The sequence below is a fragment of the Cydia splendana genome, chromosome 27 (genome assembly GCF_910591565.1).
Source record: "Cydia splendana chromosome 27, ilCydSple1.2, whole genome shotgun sequence".
Taxonomy (NCBI): Eukaryota; Metazoa; Arthropoda; class Insecta; order Lepidoptera; family Tortricidae; genus Cydia; species Cydia splendana.
Genome location: NC_085986.1, coordinates 9,579,674 through 9,599,087, shown reverse-complemented (window position 1 = coordinate 9,599,087; position 19,414 = coordinate 9,579,674). Strand labels below are relative to the sequence as shown.

The window sequence follows — 19,414 nt, the reverse complement described above, 5'->3', positions numbered from 1 at the left end:
TAAGGTTTGAAATTTCATTACGTATTTAGTGATTATCTTTAATTTAAAGAAAACTTTTATTATTATTAATTATCAATGTTTTATTTTTAAAATTTCTAAAGTGGTATTATTTATAGCTTAAAAAAAATTTACACACAGTAGCAATAACCAAACGCCATATCTTTCCTACTGTCAAATGTATGACGTCACATGCGGCAATGCAGATGCGCGGGTTTTTGAAAACATGACCTCGTTTCAATTGATTTTCTCTACAATGAGCTTAAAAATGCAAACCGGCCGGCTCCGGGCTCGCTGCCGTTCATATCTTATTCACAAACCCGCATAATCACGCCGCCTCTTCCGTTAAACTAGTATCGGTGCGCTTCGAACCGTCTTCCGAAAAGCTGCCTCGTACGCGCTGAAAAACCCGTGTTTTTATTGATGATGAAGAGTATAACAGTGTCTACGGAGTGTGTTTACAGTCAGGAGAGGCGATATACTACAGCAGACAATCCGTATAATATAGATTTATGGAAAGAAGTGCGAAAACGTTGGCTGGTGTTCGGAGTGCTGGGGGCCATCGCGCTCGCGGTGATCTCGCCGCGTCTCGGCGCGCCCGGAGGCAAACATGCATGCTCACTTGTAGATCATCCTAGAACGCATTGCACCCATCCGGCCATGTTATTGAATCAGAATTTTTTGGTAATTTACGCTTAAAGTTTAGGTTATAAAGTGGTAGGACTTTCCTCATTGACAATAGACATTTAAAATGATTTTTCCTAAGCAAAACCATGAATCTAGTATTAAACTGGATTGGGCATGAGTGGTGGGGGTAACCGACAGAACGGGATAATCTTACGTATCTTTCAGTAGGAGTAGCAGAGAAAGCGTTATTATTGTTTGTCCTTGTCACAGTCTCACATATTTTTTGTTTCCCACCTTTTTTTTAGTATGGATTATGGTGGGCAACAAATAAATTCGACCAATCATAGTGACGCATTGTGCATGTTTTGTCCCTCACGGAGGCACGCATATACCACTTCTATACGATCCTACCTTCTATGAGCAAAACTAATAAACTAGCTTGCTACGTTACATGACAATATTTGTTTGGACATGTTATTGGCATATTTTATGTATTAAAGCCTATATTGGGAATATTTAAGTTAATGGGGAAGTTCTATAAATTTTCAAACAGAAATTTAACCCGTGAAGCGCCCTACTGTCACACGTGTGATGGTAACTAGTATAGGAGTTCCATACTACGGTAATGCTGGGGCGCTCCACGGGTTAAATCATAAGCACTATGTTCATGACCAAAAATTAAATTTATAATTATAATAGCAAATTTTCTAAAATAATTATAATAATTTTTGTTATAGAAGAATGCCTCTAGCGATCATATTTTCACTTTTTTCACTAATATTTACTATTATTATTAAAACAATGCCTTTCTTAGCACTAGTATTTTTTTTATAGAATTTCTGAATAGAAAATACAATATTACCAAAAATTTTACTCTTAAATTTTTTCCTGTAATAATGCTAGAAGTTTAAGATTTTTTTATAATTATTGCATTGAGTTTATATGCTATGTTTCATATTATTACTTAAAATGTATAAAGGCAAAACTTTTATAACTAATTTATTTGCAAGTTATATCCATAATGGACCATCTACTAAGCATATTATTAGTAGAATGTGATACAACGTTTCTACTAACAGTAATAGCAAAACTCTGCCACTACCTAAAACAAGTCTGTATCATTAGGTATTTAAAAGAAAGTAAACAATCAATTTGTAAATTTTTGGGTAGTTATTATTGGTTAACAAACCAAATACAAAACCGCCTGGATCAGTCACTAAATGACCTGACTTTAACATTATTTTTTACATTATTTGATCATGTAATGTTTTCATGTACCCTCAACTGGCTTAAGCAGCCATTTGAGGGTAGATTTTGTTTACTTTTATTTAAATACCTAAAGATACAGAGTATATGACAATAGCCCAGAATAACACCAAAAAAAGTTGGTCCAGCCAAGTATTTTGTTTGGTTCAAAAGAGTATACAAAATTCCATGTCTATAATTGCTTTACAGGACCGTTGCACGCGGAGTACCTCTGCTGGGTGCCATCTTCTGTAATTTTCTTCAGTGCGGGTGCGCGGCTGCGGCGTCCCAGGGCTCCGGCTAAGGCCCTGAGGCTGGCGGCGGCGGCAGCTTTACACGCTCACGTCGCGGCCCCGGCGTTGGCTGTCTGTGCCGTCACTGTGTTCAGTGCAGCGCTACACGGACCCGTTATCAATGGGTGAGCTCTTGGAGGCATGCGTGGTGTCATCTTCTTCCATATTTAAGTAGTCGGAGATCTAAGGTCCACCACCTTGCATTTTGGAGACAAAGCAAACCGCTTGAAACAGGTGTTCCTGGGGGTGATCTGAGCCGATTAAGCCCGGTTGCCAAAAGGTTCCCCCCAGCAGGTGGGCAGGGGAGGGGGGGGAAAAGTGCCTCCGGCGCGCCTCACTCTAAGCTTTATATCTGCATACATCTCGCAACTATATCAAGTTTGGTGTCTTTTTCGTGTAATATGAGGATGAAGAATTCATTTCTGTGCCTAAATTTTTACTCACCCATACAAAAAAATCGAGAAATTCAAAAATAAAAAAAAAACTTCTCACTTTTTTTTTCGTAATTCCTCTACAAAATTAAAACTATGAGGATTATCTCTAGAAAAAAAATACCTGTGAATAGCCCAGTTATCATACTATATAGAATAGTAAACATGTCAAACATTTTTCCTTTATAAATCTGTAAAAAAAAATGTTTTGTATCGCGCGGCGTACCTGCATTGTAAGAGCGGTATGCAGCTTTTAGGATTTTTAAGTATGTTTAGATGATTTCTGATAAGTTGTTATTCTTCTGATTGTAGATTACATTAACAAATTACTTCTGGAAGTGATATATATTATATACAAATATAAATTAAATATATAACTAAAGATGTTGGGCAAACTTTTGCCAGTATAGTTATTATAAATGTGATAAAATTAACATGGTTAGGTTAGGTTAGGTTAGGTTACAAAAAATGCGGATTAAATTAAGATATTTATCTATAGTTCGCAATTTCCACTACATGCACATAGGTCCGTGCATTTTAGTTTTTTTTTAATGCAGTTGCACCTCCCTGCGCATTTTGTTTTGCAGCGGCAACGAATTAGCTCTAAACAAGCAGCAGCCGCCGCAGGTAGGCTTGTCCATATGGGCTCCCAATATCCATTTTCTTTGGACCAGCCCCAGTCAGCAGGGGATGGTAGCTGTTGCTGAGGGGCTATAATCTGTCCCCAAACATAGCCTCCTTGGTAAGCTGCACGGAGAATATGTTTACGGAGCGCATCTTCCGTTGGAGGCAGATTCTCTAACTGGAGACTTCTTTTTGTAAATAGCACTTTTCGGCACTCATTTACACTCGTACTTGTACCTGATCTGAAATCAGTAACAAAATATATAGTGTTAAAATAATGTCTAGGGATCAATTTTCACCTCGTAACTCAAATCTGTTCATACTTAATATTGTAAAACTCTTACTTGTCATACAAGAATATAACAAATTTTTCCAATATTGGCAACGCCTGCTCAATATTGCCTTGTTTGCCATATTTAAATCCCTCCGTTACAGCAGGATATGCGCTCCAAGCTTGAAATACGCTTTTTTTTCCCTTTCCACACAGAAAAGAAACAGTGTCGCAACCGGAAAAGGCGTGGAAGAATGGCAAAACTTCTGTCCTTTCTGGTCCTGTAAAAAAATTATATCATATATTTAAAGAAAGTTTGCATTACGTGACCAGGTGACCTGTCTCGTAGGAACTACAAAAGTTACCTAAAGAAGCTGCAATAGCATGGCACGAGAGGAACTGGTGATTCTTTCCTGTGGCAATATGTACCCATAACTCCTGGAGTTCCGGCAATTGTGATATACATGCAACTGCGAGAACAACAACATCAGTATCCACTGTGCGTAACATTATTTTCGTGTGACCTTGGGCTACAGCATCAGCTACATGCACAATCATGCGCGTGTCTGCTTCCTCGTGGTTGCATGGTTCTAGTTTTTGTTTGTCTCTGCTACTGTTGCTGAGAACTCCCTCTCCATCCGTCACGTACAATTCTTTGTTGCTTGCATATTTTGCGGTATGGCACTGGGACGCCAGAAGATGGAATAATTCCTCTTTATTTGTACTATCCCTAAGAAAATTTGCCCAACCCTTGGGAATCTTAGTGTTTAGGGTAACTCGTGTCCTTTGTCCAGTGCCACGTTTCTCTCTTGTTGTATTTTTGAGACTTTCAGTGTCATACCTATCCCATACTAAATCTATACGTGATACAGTGGCAAATTCTCTATGCAAAAAAGGTATAAATACTTTGTCAGCATACTCATGAAATATTTTGTTGTGTCCAGGGCTTAGCATATGCACCAAGGCGGAACCATCTAAAACTTTGGCTGATACTGGTGGTGAACTCGGCACTATGGGTGTGTGAGCTGGGTCACAATGGTTGATAAGGAATTTCAAAAGATCTGATTTGGTTCCAGATCGCATATTTCCCATGACTGATAATGATGGAGGTGTAGCTTGATTTTCGTGAGCGAAAAATGAATCCAGGTTCCCTGTTCTGTGCTCGCACGTAGCTATATATAGCTTGCTGAAGAGACTACAATCATTTTTGAGCCCAACTAATTTTGCTTTCGTTTTGCTGTCAGACTTCTTTGAACTGGTACTAAATCGAGCATACTTATTGAGTTTGATCGGCTCAAGCAAACTTTTCCCACCATTCAGTCTTTCCTTACAAAAAGTTTGGTACTGCTCATTGCCAAATTTTTCTATATTGAAAACTGTTTGTACTACTTCCGAAGAAGCAACATTCTTTGTATCAATATTATAAAGATCTTTCGTCTCTTCCAGAAATGGACTGCCGAGTTCCTTAATCGTTGCTATTAAAGATTTCACTTCGCCCATGAATAGTTCTTGATTAGCGGCAGTGCCGGAATGATGACGATGATCCTGGACAGATTCGGTCTGTAGAATCTCACTTTCGAAGCTTTCAATTAAAGCAGCCAATTCAGGCGCAGCGATAATCCATTTGCGTAAAGAGTCAGGATTTTCGGTAATGCCAATCATACCTGTAAGAATATTAACAATATGTAGTTATTTAATGCGAAATCAAGATACATGTAAGTACTTAGTAAATTTTTGCATTCTTACCGCCATCTCCCTTTAGGATAGCATTAATTTGCTCATGCGCTTGATCTAGGGCTATGCCAGAGAAGGGCCTATCAGTCTTTCTTGCCACGAATTGGCCTTTTTCAAAATGCTTCAACAAGTCTGGATGCATTTTTTCTAAGTTCACTAAGTCTCTGAGATGAACTGAGAGCCACCTGGAGTAATTTATGTGGTCTAATGCAAAGAACCACGGCAATAATCTTCTTATGGAGTCTAGGTATATTTTATAATCTCCTTTTCTGATGGACCCAACGAACTGTAAGACCATCAGCTCGAGATTTAGCACTAAGTCCCAATATTTGAATTGAGGGGTGCTAGCGCATTTTTCTAGACGCCATTCTTCGAAAGTGATTAACGGCCCTTGTGCTTCATCGCCGACATCCAATTGGGCTTGGTAGGCCTCTTTCTGCAAATAATACAGAGCTGCGGCAGTTACCTAAAACAATAATTTGATTTAGAAGTTAAGATTATGACTAACCAAAACTTGTACAGTAAAATGTTAAATGAATAAATTTATTTTTTATTATACCTGATGAGCATATCTCGTGCGTGTTACGTGTGATGCCGTCAACATGGATTCCGATCTACCCTGCGTAGTCACATTTGCCTGTACTAAGGCTTCCACCCATCCACTTCCACTCAACCACTGTCCGATTAGCCGAAGAGCAGCCATTTCAATGTGTAATCCACCCATCATTATGAAAATCTTGTCTTCTCCTACCTTTAAGGGGAACAAATATTGCAGTTGTTTTAAAAGAGCGAAGAGTGGTTGATCGGCGACAATTACGGGAATCTGGTCGGGATTAATAAACTTCGTTGCCTTGGACATTATGTTCATTGAGTGCAGCATCATAGCGGGTGTATGAGCATATTCTTTGAACAACGGCAAGATAGCTATGTCTGTGCTGTGTCGCTCTTGGATATCTTTGTCAGTTGCAGCATGATGCGCAGCCCATGGCTTGAATTCATTTGACAGTGTACTCTCAAGCCAGTCTTTCTCTATAACCAACGGTGTGGTAGTTGATTCAACATGAGTGTATATTTCGGACTGTGGGCATGTTGATTTCTTTATGTCTACAAAACATGGAGGAACTATTTCGTAGTCCGAAGGAAGCTGCTTGACCTTCATATTCAATGTAGGAGTAATATCGTCCGACTGTGTTGCAAAGTCGCGGGTTACACCTGGAATTAATAAAATATTACAAGACATAGGAAAGTTTAGACTTTCAATAACAATGTACATAGAGTCAGACCGTAAAAAGACTGCAGCGATTTTGATGGCCCACGCAGTGCAAGGGTCATTTTAAACGTCAAACTTCTATGAAATTATGACGTATACATAACACTTACACTGCGTAGGCTATCAAATCCGCTGCAGACTTTTATTGGTGCGACTATATTATATTTTTTCATCACACTCACTCAGTAAATGTGGAATTGCATGCAGGTTTAGCGGGAGTTATAGAAAAAGCGTTTTCCCTAGGGAGTTATGAAGTTTCTAGTGAACAGTTTTTTGTCTTTATACTTAATTTTTGTATCGCAAGTGTGATGAAAAACATTGTGTGTAACTCGGGGCGTAATAATATAGCAAACTCGAGTCTATGAATCGCTCCGGCAAGCCGTCGCGATTTAACTTACTCTCGTTTGCAATATTTAACTTACGTCCCATGTTGCACAATGTAATTAATTAACATACCTGTTTCTTCTGGGAATTTATGTTGCATGAGCGTAATCACCGTCCCATGAACCGTAACAACGTTAGCTCTTGAGGTAACGTGTGTTTTGACAGTTCTTTACGAATTTCGTGCTGTCAAAAACTGCGTAAATTCCGTTTCGCGGTAGGTCTATGGAACGATATTCGATCCATAATCGTCTTTCGAACGGGCCGCTCGATGACGGATGTCTTCGCGGTAAGAAAACGTGTTTTAGCTGTCATTTTTGCCCGCAATTGACGATTTTCGGTATTGGCGGTAGCCCCCCAGTATAGTAGGTACACAACTCATTCTGCATAGGATAATCCAATATTCAGATATATCGTATTTGAATCCCCTTTTTTTAAAATATTTACTTTCTGTACCTACTTGCGTATGTAGAATAAAGTTTTAAAGCGAACGCGTGCCTAAACTAAATGCGAGTAGGTACCTACTTCAGCACGGTACGCCGCGCGACACAAAACATTTTTTTTACAGATTTATAAAGGAAAAATGTTTGACATGTTTACTATTCTATATAGTATGATAACTGGGCTATTCACAGGTATTTTTTTTTCTAGAGATAATCCTCATAGTTTTAATTTTGTAGAGGATTTTGTGAAAAAAAAAGTGAGAAGATTTTTTTTGATTTTTGAATTTCTCGATTTTTTTGTATGGGTGAGTAAAAATTTAAGCACAGAAATGAATTCTTCATCCCCGTATTACACGAAAAAGACACCAAACTTGATATAGTTGCGAGATGTATGCAGATATGAAGCTTAGAGTGAGGCGCGCCGGAGGCATTTTTCCCCCCCCCCTCCCCTGCCCACCTGCTGGGGGGAACCTTTTGGCAACCGGGCTTAATCGGCTCAGATCACCCCCAGGAACATCTGTTCCAAGCGGTTTGCTTTGTCTCCAAAGTGCAAGGTCCCCTTAGAAAACGGGACCTTAGGACTTCAGCTAAAGGCCGTTCCCGTACCCAAATGAAATCTACAATCGAGCCTCCCCTCACGCCACCCATCCCGCCCCTAGATACAATGACGATACAACAGCGCCACGCAAGAAGTAGCGACTTAAATAAACTAACAGGACACTGATTTGTAAAACGTGTTACTAAATACTGAAAAAAAGCATGCTGCATCTCATAGATGGCGTTAAAGTTAAATTGGAAAAATAAATGAACCATAGTGCAAATTAAATATTCATTTTAATGAAGTCAACTCTTATTTCAATAATATTTAATTATAAGGGTAAATACAGTTTATATTTAAACAAATTAATGACTGCAAGTTTTCTATAATATCATTATTTATTAGGTATACTGTGCAGGTATATCATCGATATTTATTTAAAAAAAACCGGGCAAGTGCGAGTCGGACTCGCGCACGAAGGGTTCCGTACCATAATGCAAAAAAAAAAACAAAAAAAAAGCAAAAAAAAAAAACGGTCACCCATCCAAATACTGACCACTCCCGACGTTGCTTAACTTTGGTCAAAAATCACGTTTGTTGTATGGGAGCCCCATTTAAATCTTTATTTTATTCTGTTTTTAGTATTTGTTGTTATAGCGGCAACAGAAATACATCATCTGTGAAAATTTCAACTGTCTAGCTATCACGGTTCGTGAGATACAGCCTGGTGACAGACGGACGGACGGACGGACGGACAGCGAAGTCTTAGTAATAGGGTCCCGTTTTACTCTTTGGGTACGGAACCCTAATTAGGGCATACCGGTACAAGTGCGAAAAATAGGTAATTCGCACATGTATCATACAACGTTTTACAGTACATAATATGGCCCTTTAAATTTTCGACATAGTTACGTAATGTGCTAATTATCGCACTAATGCGGTAAAGTAGCACCATATTGTAATAGTACTTACCTACATTACGTTTACAAGTGCGGCAAATAGGAAAATCGAAACGAGTGGCGATAAATTCGAACACGACCGAAGGGAGTGTTTTGAATCGACACGAGTTGCGAATTACCTATTGGCACATGTATCGTACAACGTTTTACAGTACCTACAGTCCTACATACTAGGGTTTGCTCCCGGGAAATACCGGTACCGAAAGTACCGGGAATTCCCGGGATTTAGAGCCAAGCAAAGAACCGGGATTTCAAAATTAAATTCATGGTACTTTCGGGATTTTCGGGACTAATATTTCCGGTACAATATTTGACTGTTTTCTGTTACTTAGCATGAAATATCATGTTTTTTAAAGAAATACATTATATAAATCCATTGCTGACGCTAATACTTTTACGACTGACCATATATTAAAGCAAAACAAAAATAGTCAATGGGTTTGACAATGCCAACAAAATAAAATAGCTTATTTTGAAACTATACGAGTGTTTCTACGATAAATAATTTTATACGAATAATTAGTTAGTTGTATACTAAATACGAGCAAAAACTAGAAAGAATTGTGTTATTAATAAAATATTTCTTTTAATTCGAATACGGTATAAGAAACTCTTATTGATAATCTGAATGACATTTTAAAATGAATTAAAATATTATAGTGACATGTCCTCTCCTTGGTAAATTCTTAATTCTGGCTGCAACAACTTCTTGATCCTTCCTATTGATAATTTTATTACCATTTTTACCTACTCACATGCAATTTTGCACATTTATTCAAGCCCCTTATCTTGTCTAGAATACAAAATTTCGTAAACGTAGCTCTAACAGTTATTCATAAATTAACGTTTTAAAACCGGCATTTTTGTGCCTGACTGACTAATAGATCAAAAACCTAACCCACTTCGAGCTGACCTAGAAACTTGAAATTTGGCACTAAGGAATGCAAATCGGTTATTTTTTGTATGGAAATAACCGCGGTTTCGGTTAATAACCGATTATTTCCATACAAAAAATAACCGATTTGCATTCCCTATTTGGCACCAAGGTAGACTATTAGGAGTTTATAGAGGGAACAATCTAAAAAATGAAAATGATTGATAATTTGATGAAGAAAAACATATATACTTATCGATAATAGATGACTAATTTTCATTTATGGTATCAATCGATCAGGTTTGTCTTTAGGATCAAAAGTCTATATGGGATCCATTGCATTAAAGGAATACAAAAGTCAGAAATGATAGTCAAAGTCCGACAGTCGTACTTCACTCGCGAAACGCCCCGAACAAAACGTTATGTGACCGTGACGTCAAGGTCACAAAGAGTCCATCTTGAAGTATGAACAAAACAAGAAAATTGCGATTTTGTCGGTGAAATATTGCGTTTATGTATATAGTTTCCATACAATCTTTTATTGGATAAAATGCGAGGAATCGAATCGAATGGTAACTAACTGCGACAATTCTTCGACCGACGGTTTTGTCAGGAAGCTCTTCTTCCACATTGAACGATATTTGTAACTGAAAATAAAATATATTGTATGTGTTAGCATTTACAATTTGTCACATCATGTACAGTCGACGTCAAAGATATGTACCTATTGCAGCATACTCCTTTGTAATAAGGTGAAAAATGTATACATATATTTGACGTCGACTGTACATATAAAGCACCGGTGGTAAAGAACCAACGAGAGAAATAAAAGTAAGACCCTGTATAATGACTACGAATCGTGTGATAAATCAATTTACGATGGAATTCTGGCACACGAAGTTGAAACAATGTTATTCTAGCTAGGTAGTTAGTACAAAAGGTAAAATTGTTCTCTGCTCTACAATCAATAAGCATAATTAGCATGAATCACCTACCTCATGGGTATCTTCTTCCTCTAATATACTAGGAACCCGATAAGTGTCATCCACCTGTGCAATGCGTGGGTTCAAAATGTTTGAGCCGGTCGCCTCACTGTCAAAACCAAAATTAAATAAATGTATGATGTTTTACAGCACATATGGACTTTACCGCACTAGTACGATAATGCACACACACATTACGTAACTATGTCAAATATTTAAAGGGCTAGTAGTAGTAGTAAACTCTTTATTGTACAAAAAGACATATTAAAAATAACATACAATTAGCAAGAAGTACAAAGGCGAACTTATCCCTTTGAGGGATCTCTTCCAGTTAACCTATAGGGCTATATGTACTGTAAAACGTTGTACGATACATGTGAGAATAGGTAATACGCAACTCATGTCAACTATTTTTCGCACTATTTTTTATCATCAAGTGATGATGAACAATAACAGCCACATTTTGCCTCTCATTAAGCATCCGGACAAATCTGTCGGTCGAAGAATTGTAGCAGCCAGTCATTTCTTTACAACATCACTCAATTTATAAATTAGTCCATTACTATTTCATAAATTGATCATGGACCCGCGAAACGCAGCATTCCAGAAATGCAGTTATTTCGAAAAGTGAGACAGACTAATTTCAAAATTTTTATGTAGGTACCTATATTATAACAAGTGATGACAATGGAGAAAACTACTTGAAAGTAAATAAACCATTGTGCTGGTTACAGGTACAGTCGGCGTCAAATACTTTGTAGCAACAAAGTAGCCAAATAGTAACATCTAGCAAGTAACATAATAAAATTGCGGTTTATGACGTAAGTGTTAAAAAAACTGCTTACTAGATCTCGTTCAAACCAATTTTCGGTGGAAGTTTGCATGGTAATGTACATCATATATATATATTTTTTTTTATCATTCTCTTATTTTAGAAGTTAAAGGACACACATTTTACCACTTTGGAGGTGGTCTCTCCCGCAAACTATTGAGTTTAGAAAAAAATGATATCAAAAACCTCAATATATTTTTTGAAGACCTATCCATAAATACCCCACACGTAAGGGATCGCTGCAAAAAAAAATTTTGAGTTTCAGTTCTAAGTATGGGGAACCCCCAAAATGTATTGTTTTTTTCTATTTTTGTTGAAAAATCCAAGTTTCAACAGTACCTATAGTTCTTATAGTTTCAGAAAAAAGTGGCTGTATATACGGACGGACAGACAGACAGACATGACGAATCCTTAAGGGTTCCGTTTTTTGCCATTTGGCTACAGAACCCTAAAAATGCTCTATCACAGGTAAATGAGAAATTGAAAATGGAAATAATTGCCCAAGATTATTAGTTTTATTAAAATAAAAAATCGGTCAACACGCTCAAGAAAAGGAAATCATTTACTATTGTGTAGGGTAGGTATAATATAAAATAACTACCAGTTCATTAAAAAATACGTAAAAGGATAACGAAAGTACGGACAATCGGTAAATCCCGGGATTTTAATTTCCGGGACTTACTCAGGCAACCCTATTACATTCTATCAGTGTACATTTTTAGGGTTCCGTACCCAAAGGGTAAAAACGGGACCCTATTACTAAGACTTCGCTGTCCGTCCGTCCGTCTGTCCGTCTGTCATCAGGCTGTATCTCATGAACCGTGGTAGCTAGACAGTTTAAAATTTCACAGATGATTGAATTTCTATCGCCGCTATAACAACAAATACTAAAAACAGAATAAAATGCAACAAACGTGATTTTTGCCGTTTTTTGCATAATGGTACGGAACCCTGCGTGTGCAAAACCAACTTGCACTTGGCCGGTTTTTTTAAATTAAGTACCTCTTGGAGAATATCAAATAACTGATGAGGGCAATGTATCTCGTACGATATTATTGATTGGCGACATTTTATTTAGTTTTCGGCGAACATTTGCTAAGTAGGTAGTACTAATACTACTAATAGCCATCTAGGAAAATAAGTACAAAATATGTCCAAATAATTGAGAATATCAATTCAATTCATAAAAAGATATAAGCATCTGCACTGATAGGAAAACAGTAGGTATCTAAATCTAACTAAGGTCTATTCGTACGCCGCCGCTGTGTGTACTTGAGTAGGTAGGTATTTGTGACGTTATCTATGAAAAGGGACCTTATTGTCGATGGCGCTTCCGCCATTATTAACGATGCTCTGATATAAATACCACGCCGTGCGACGCAGTGCGTCGTAAGCGCCATAGACAGTAAGGTCCCTTTTCATAGATAATGCCACAATTAGAATTAGAACTTACTCGTTACTTTGAATGTCAGTGGTTGATGAAATCGGAGATTCCATTTCCATATTTTGCAGTCTGTAAATAAAGATAAATTGTAGTAGTGTATTGTGTTACGTAGGTAGGGCTAAAAAGCACAAGTCAAATAATTATACTCACTCGATGTAGTCTAAAGATATAGTATCATGTTCGGCTGTGAAATTATCCAATTTTCTTCTTTTCCTAGAAAGACAAAAAAGTAAAAAGTTTAGACGCATGACAAATCACGAGCTGAGGTTCGAACCCTCGATAGGATTGCTAAAAGAACGCTTTATGCGTCTAATTGTGTGCGTTACATGTATCACTGTGTGCTCGTATTTATAGGAAGGCCCACTACACCGCAACCGCGTAACTACGACTCACGACGCACACATAGACGGCAATGTTTTCTGTCTTTGCCGTGCAAGGCGCTAGTGCCGCGTGGTGTAAACGTCGCGAATCGCAATATCCTTTTAAGCTATTTAGATGATGAATTGATGACAATGTTTACCGGTAGATGGAGCGATTATTAAATTCTAGAATGTTTTAAGTTATATGGATTACTAATTAGTACGATCAAGTATATATTAAATTAAGTAATAATTACGTATTTCACTGTGTAATAAATATACATTTTTACTTACGTTAGTTCCATTGTTTGTTGGAATCTTCCGAGTTGTCTTTTTCGAGATGTCTTCTTTTTATTCAATTGCTTGTTACCCATTATAACTTAAAGGTTTTGGTGCACACGGTATATCACTAGGACACACAACACAGCACAGTTTTTATAAGTAAATCTTATATTTGTTTTGGGGACACCTAGTACAGGTCCGTCTGGCACGAGCGCTCAGCCATCACTGTCTCATTTCGAAAGACGGACGGAGATAGAGCATGCAGGCCGGAGTCGATATTTTGTTACGATAGAATTAGTTGATGTTTATTTATTTTAAAAATATTGCCTCTAATTATCGTTTTTCTAAAGCTGTCAAATTACTGTTATACTTATGATTGATTTTTCTCCTTTTTTTGTTTCATAGTGTCACATAGTAAAGAAACGAGTAAAGTTGGAGTAAAAATTCGAATTGGAGGTTACTTTGGGAATAAATTGTATCGAGCGAAGTGTTATGAATCGTGTATCGAAAGCTGTGTTATTAAAGATAATATAATCAAGAATTATATTTATTTTTCCCACGTCTACAAATATCACCGTTTCTTAGAAAAATAGGATAATTATTGGGGTATTTTTACATTTCTGGCTCAGGGAACGGCCTTAATTGACACTACGAGCAAAAAGGTTCCATACTCAAATATTTGCCATTGAAATGAAAGTTCCAATTTTATTGACAGTTTTTCACGGGTTGCATGTTTTTCCCTAAATTACGATATCCAATTTTGGTAAGTGCGTTGGCGATGGTTGGGGTAAGATTGAAAGGGTTTTTCATGAGGGGTAACACGAAAAGTCAGGGGCTTCCCTTTATCTTGCATAATATCGATTGTCCGAAATACACTTCGCATAGCAGGTTTCGCAGAAACATTTTTAACCGAATGATACATTTGCATAATTGTATAATTAGCATAACTGTCATGTCGCATAACATTCATTTGGCCGAATTTTGAATAGCAGAATACTAATATCGTTGATTTTACATACGCAGAATTGTATGTAGCATAAATTACGTTTCACCGAATTTCTTATGGCATATTGCTCATATTGTAGACTTGAATTTCGCAGAATGTTATGCAGCAGAATAAAAGTTCTGCTGAAATTGTTACCGCATAATAGTCATGTCGCTGACTGAACCTACACAAAAGGAATTGCTGCCAGAACTATAGGTTAGGTTAGGTTAGAACTGCGACCCCTACATAAAAGGAATTGCTGCCAGAACTATAGGTTAGGTTAGGTTAGAACTGCGACCCCTACATAAAAGGAATTGCTGCCAGAACTATAGGTTAGGTTAGGTTAGAACTGCGACCCCTACACAAAAGAAATTGCTGCTAGGTTAGGTTAGGTTAGAACTGCGACCCCTACACAAAAGAAATAGTTTCCAGAACTGTAGGTTAAGTTAGGTTAGAACTGCGACCCCTACATAAAAGGAATTGCTGCCAGAACTATAGGTTAGGTTAGGTTAGAACTGCGACCCCTACACAAAAGAAATTGTTTCCAGAACTGTAGGTTAAGTTAGGTTAGAACTGCGACCCCTACATAAAAGGAATTGCTGCCAGAACTATAGGTTAGGTTAGGTTAGAACTGCGACCCCTACACAAAAGGTTCTGCTTCCAGAAGTGTAGGTTACGTTAGGTTAGGTTAGAACTGCGACTAGGGTTGCCAGATCGAAAGGCGCTATTATCGGGAAAATTTATATTTTTTTCGGGATTTTAGGACTTAAGTCGGGAAAAAAAAAACATTCAAATTAAAGTAATTGTATTAAAAACAACGATATTTTACATTATTGGCACTACGTTAGCTACGCGCTCGACGACAGTTCGGAACATGAAATTATTGTTTTATAACGTGAAGCTATTTTTCGGGACAATTTTCCCTTCGTCGGGAATCGGGAACACATGCTAAAAGTCGGGAGAATCCCGCCAAATCCCGACCATCTGGCAACCCTAACTGCGACCCCTACACACAAGGACAGCTTCCAGAACTGTAGGTTAGGTTAGGTTAGAACTGCGACCCCTACTCAAAAGAAACTGCTTCCAGAACTGTAGGTTAGGTTAGGTTACAACTGCGACTCCTACACAAAAAGAACTGCTTCCAGAACTGTAGGTTAGGTTAGGTTAGAACTGCGACCCCTACACTAAAGGAATTGCTGCCAGAAGTGTAGGTTAGGTTAGGTTAGAACTGCGACCCCTACTCAATAGGAACTGTTGGAGAAGGTGTTCATTGGTGGAGTAGGATACGGAAATATTATTCTCATCAACACTATGCCAATGAATTATTCTGCCTAAGGAAATTGTGCGAAAAGACAGTATGCCAAGTAAATATTATGCGACGCAATTTTTGGCAAAACAATTATTCGATTATAGGATTATTCTTCAAATTGACATTATGCCATTGTATTATTCAGCTTTACAAAATTGTGCGAAACAACAGTATGCCATGAAACTTATGCAAAATATAATTCTGCGAAATGATGATTCTGCCAAGGGTTGCTATGCGAAAGTAAAATATGTCAATAAATTTTATGCAACATATTAGTAATCCAAAGTCAGGGTGTCATTCTGTATCCCTAACAACGTTTGTCCTAAAGTCACTTGCCCTAACTGGTTTGTCCAAATGGGCACATGCCCTAACGATCATTTGTCATAACGATTATTTTCCATAATGTAAGGTTCTGAAAAATGGTTAGGTTTTAGAACTTGCTGCCACAAAAGTGGGTTAGGTTAGGGTTAGAACTGCGACTCTCGCAAAAAAGAAAATATGCTTAATAACATTAGGATAAGTTAGGATAGTTAGGGAAAACGAAATTAGGGTTTTTAGTGTTAGGACAACTAATCATTATGACAAACAATATTAGGGAATGCTAAGATAGGAGAAAATACTTTAGGGATTCCGATATAGATCCGAAATTCATCCGCAATGCTTCGGAATACGGACGCTTTTTGTCTTACCCCTCATGAAAACCGTTTCAGTATTACCCCCAACCAGTGTTGGGCATTCAAGAATAAAATCATTATTTGAATAAGAATTCGTAGGAATAAAATCATCTCGATTTTATTCCCGTCAAAAATATTCAAATAATTTTGGTCGGGAATAATTCGTATGAGAAAAAATTGAATGAGAATGACTTATTCTTAATCAAATAAATATAATCATGATTTTTAATTGAAATAATATTCCACGAATAAAAATGTAGTTCGGGTACCGTATAGGTACTAATTACGTATAGTTAGGTAGATGTAATAGTAGTTAGTCTCTTGTCTAATTTATACCTATTTTATGGAATAAAATCTTACAAATTGACTGTCGCATAACGCATAGTTTCAGTAACCGTATTATTTTTAATTTACTAATCAAATCATTAGGTTCAATTTAACTGGTCTAGGGGCCTAGCCAAGATGCCAATCGTTTGCGCTCCGACAACGAAGCGCTTTGTCTCTATCACTCTTACATATTAGTGCGATAGAAAGACGGAGGTAGCGTTTCGTTGAAGTAGCGCAACCCATTGGCATGTTGGCTATGCACCCAAGATGCCTAGCCAAGATGTCATTTTTTGTTTTTAATTTAATAATCAAATCATCAGGTAAATTTAACCGTTCTGGGGGCCTAGTCAACATGCCAATCGCTTGCGCTCCAACAACGAAGCGCTTTCTGTCTATCACTCCTACATATTAGTGCGATAGAGAGACAGAGATAGCGTTTAGTTGTCGTAGCGCAAACGATTGGCATACTGGCTACGAACCCAAAGTGCCTAGCCAAGATGACAATTTTTGTTTTTAATTTAATAACCAAATCTTTGGATACAATTTAGCTGTTCTGGGGGCCTAGCCATATGTAAGAGTGATAGAGACAGAAAGCGCTTCGTTGGCGGAGCGCAAGCGATTGGCATATTGGCTAGGCCCCCTGAACAGCTAAATTGTACCCAAAGATTTGGTTATTAAATTAAAAACAAAAATTGACATCTTGGCTAGGCACCTTGGGTGCGTAGCCAATATGCCAATCGTTTGCGCTACGAGAACGAAACGGTATCTCTGTCCCTCTATCGCACTAATATGTAAGAGTGATAGAGACAGAAAGTGCTTCGTTGTCGGAGCACAAGCGATTGGCATCTTGGCTAGGCCCCCAGAAAAGCTAAATTTACTTAATGATTTGGTTATGAAATTAAAAACAAAAATTGTCATCTTTGTTAGCACCTTGGGTGCGTAGCCAACATGCCAATCGTTTGCGCTACGACAACGAAACGCTATCTCTGTCTCTCTATTGCACTAATATGTAAGAGTGATAGAGACAGAAAGCGCTAAAAACAGCTAAATTGTACCTTATGATTTGGTTATTAAATTAAAAACAAAAATTGGCATCTTAGCTAGGCACCCAATCGTTTGCCCTACGAGTGCTACGACAACGAAACGCTATCTGTCTCTGTATCGCACTAATATGTAAGAGTGATAGAGAGAGACTATGCGCAACTCTACGGAGCGTCAACGTTTGGCATGTTGGCTAAGCACCCTGATCGGATGATAGAACCCTAAAGTAACAAATATCAAATCAATCCGACTTTTAAATAGAAGGGTGAAAATCAACTTACACAATTTAACCAATTGTACTACAAAAATTAACTTAATTCTAAATAACATTTTAATTGAATAAAACCTTAGAATAGCCTCACTTCTAGAATAATTATTCTGTTTTTTATTCCGCATTTAAAATAAAAGTCACATGATTTATTCACCTTAATTTTATTCTAAAATAACTAGTGCAAGAATTATTCTAATTCAAATTGATTTGAATAAGAATAAAATTTCTGTTTTTATTCTTATTCTTATTCAAGTTAATTTTTGCCCAACTCTGGCCCCAACGAGGTGTGTTGGGGGTAATACTGAAACGGTTTGTTTTTACCACCCTTGTTTTTAGCCATTTTTCATTGAAGGAACATCTATTTTATATTTACGCCTTTAAGTACCTACTTAACCATATTTCTGATAAAGTTTAGAGAGTCAAGATTAGCCTATCACCAGTCCTTGGAGCTAGTTGGTGGGTCAGTAATCACCCACATATGTTCCCAGCGCCCTCCTCTCGTCCGTGGGGTCGGGCTGCGCGTGGTTGTCGCTGGCCCTGGCGCCGCGCGCCGCGCTGCCCGCCGCCGCCAGCTACACCGCCTCGCTGCTGGCTACACCGCTCAGCGCCTTGTTGCTGGTACAGTGTTCTATTCACAGACTGCTCTCACCAGTGGGGCCGCGCTGCCCGCCGCCGCCAGCTACACCGCCTCGCTGCTGGCTACACCGCTCAGCGCCTTGTTGCTGGTACAGTGTTCTATTCACAGACTGCTCTCACCAGTGGGGCCGCGCTGCCCGCCGCCGCCAGCTACACCGCCTCGCTGCTGGCTACACCGCTCAGCGCCTTGTTGCTGGTACAGTGTTCTATTCACAGACTGCTCTCACCAGTGGGGCCGCGCTGCCCGCCGCCGCCAGCTACACCGCCTCGCTGCTGGCTACACCGCTCAGCGCCTTGTTGCTGGTACAGTGTTCTATTCACAGACTGCTCTCACCAGTGGGGCCGCGCTGCCCGCCGCCGCCAGCTACACCGCCTCGCTGCTGGCTACACCGCTCAGCGCCTTGTTGCTGGTACAGTGTTCTATTCACAGACTGCTCTCACCAGTGGGGCCGCGCTGCCCGCCGCCGCCAGCTACACCGCCTCGCTGCTGGCTACACCGCTCATCGCAGCGCCTTGTTGCTGGTACAGTGTTCTATTCACAGACTGCTCTCACCAGTGGGGCCGCGCTGCCCGCCGCCGCCAGC

General features: G+C 38.6%; 3 protein-coding genes and 1 long non-coding RNA gene across 4 annotated transcripts in view; 2 read left to right on the top strand and 2 right to left on the bottom strand.

Moving 5' to 3' along the window:
* Positions 1–19,414, top strand: part of LOC134803834 (uncharacterized) — a 103,878-nt gene that overhangs the window by 37,753 nt on the left and 46,711 nt on the right. The window lies entirely within an intron of this gene.
* LOC134803782 (uncharacterized) overlaps positions 176–19,414 on the top strand; it is a 63,094-nt gene continuing 43,855 nt past the window's right edge. The window contains exons 1-3 of the mRNA XM_063776617.1: positions 176–681; positions 2,080–2,287; positions 18,683–18,812. The gene's annotated coding sequence lies outside the window, so the exon portion shown is untranslated. The remainder of the gene's footprint in view (positions 682–2,079; positions 2,288–18,682; positions 18,813–19,414) is intronic.
* Positions 3,087–5,364, bottom strand: LOC134803657 (uncharacterized). The gene is made up of 4 exons (XM_063776443.1): positions 5,235–5,364; positions 3,854–5,152; positions 3,562–3,769; positions 3,087–3,459 (listed from the first exon to the last, which is right to left on the bottom strand). Exons 1-4 carry the CDS (start codon positions 5,362–5,364, stop codon positions 3,087–3,089), a joined length of 2,010 nt encoding a protein of 669 aa, XP_063632513.1.
* Positions 7,252–14,180, bottom strand: LOC134803656 (uncharacterized). Its single transcript, XM_063776442.1, has 6 exons — positions 13,600–14,180; positions 13,097–13,159; positions 12,956–13,015; positions 10,683–10,779; positions 10,175–10,334; positions 7,252–7,256 (listed from the first exon to the last, which is right to left on the bottom strand). Exons 1-6 carry the CDS (start codon positions 13,677–13,679, stop codon positions 7,252–7,254), a joined length of 465 nt encoding a protein of 154 aa, XP_063632512.1. The 5' UTR covers positions 13,680–14,180.

Bases quoted from the DNA above. Each gene is read 5' to 3' on its own strand.
- LOC134803657 (XM_063776443.1), bottom strand. From the start codon at position 5,364: ATGCATCCAGACTTGTTGAAGCATTTTGAAAAAGGCCAATTCGTGGCA. The intron at 3,770-3,853 runs GTAACTTTTGTA...ATTTTTTTACAG, and splicing joins TGCTATTGCAGCTTCTTTAG to GACCAGAAAGGACAGAAGTT. The intron at 3,460-3,561 runs GTAAGAGTTTTA...TACTGATTTCAG, and splicing joins GTTATATTCTTGTATGACAA to ATCAGGTACAAGTACGAGTG.
- LOC134803656 (XM_063776442.1), bottom strand. From the start codon at position 13,679: ATGGGTAACAAGCAATTGAATAAAAAGAAGACATCTCGAAAAAGACAA. The intron at 10,780-12,955 runs GTAAGTTCTAAT...TGGTTTTGACAG, and splicing joins ACTGACATTCAAAGTAACGA to TGAGGCGACCGGCTCAAACA. The intron at 10,335-10,682 runs GTAGGTGATTCA...TTTTATTTTCAG, and splicing joins AGGAAGAAGATACCCATGAG to TTACAAATATCGTTCAATGT.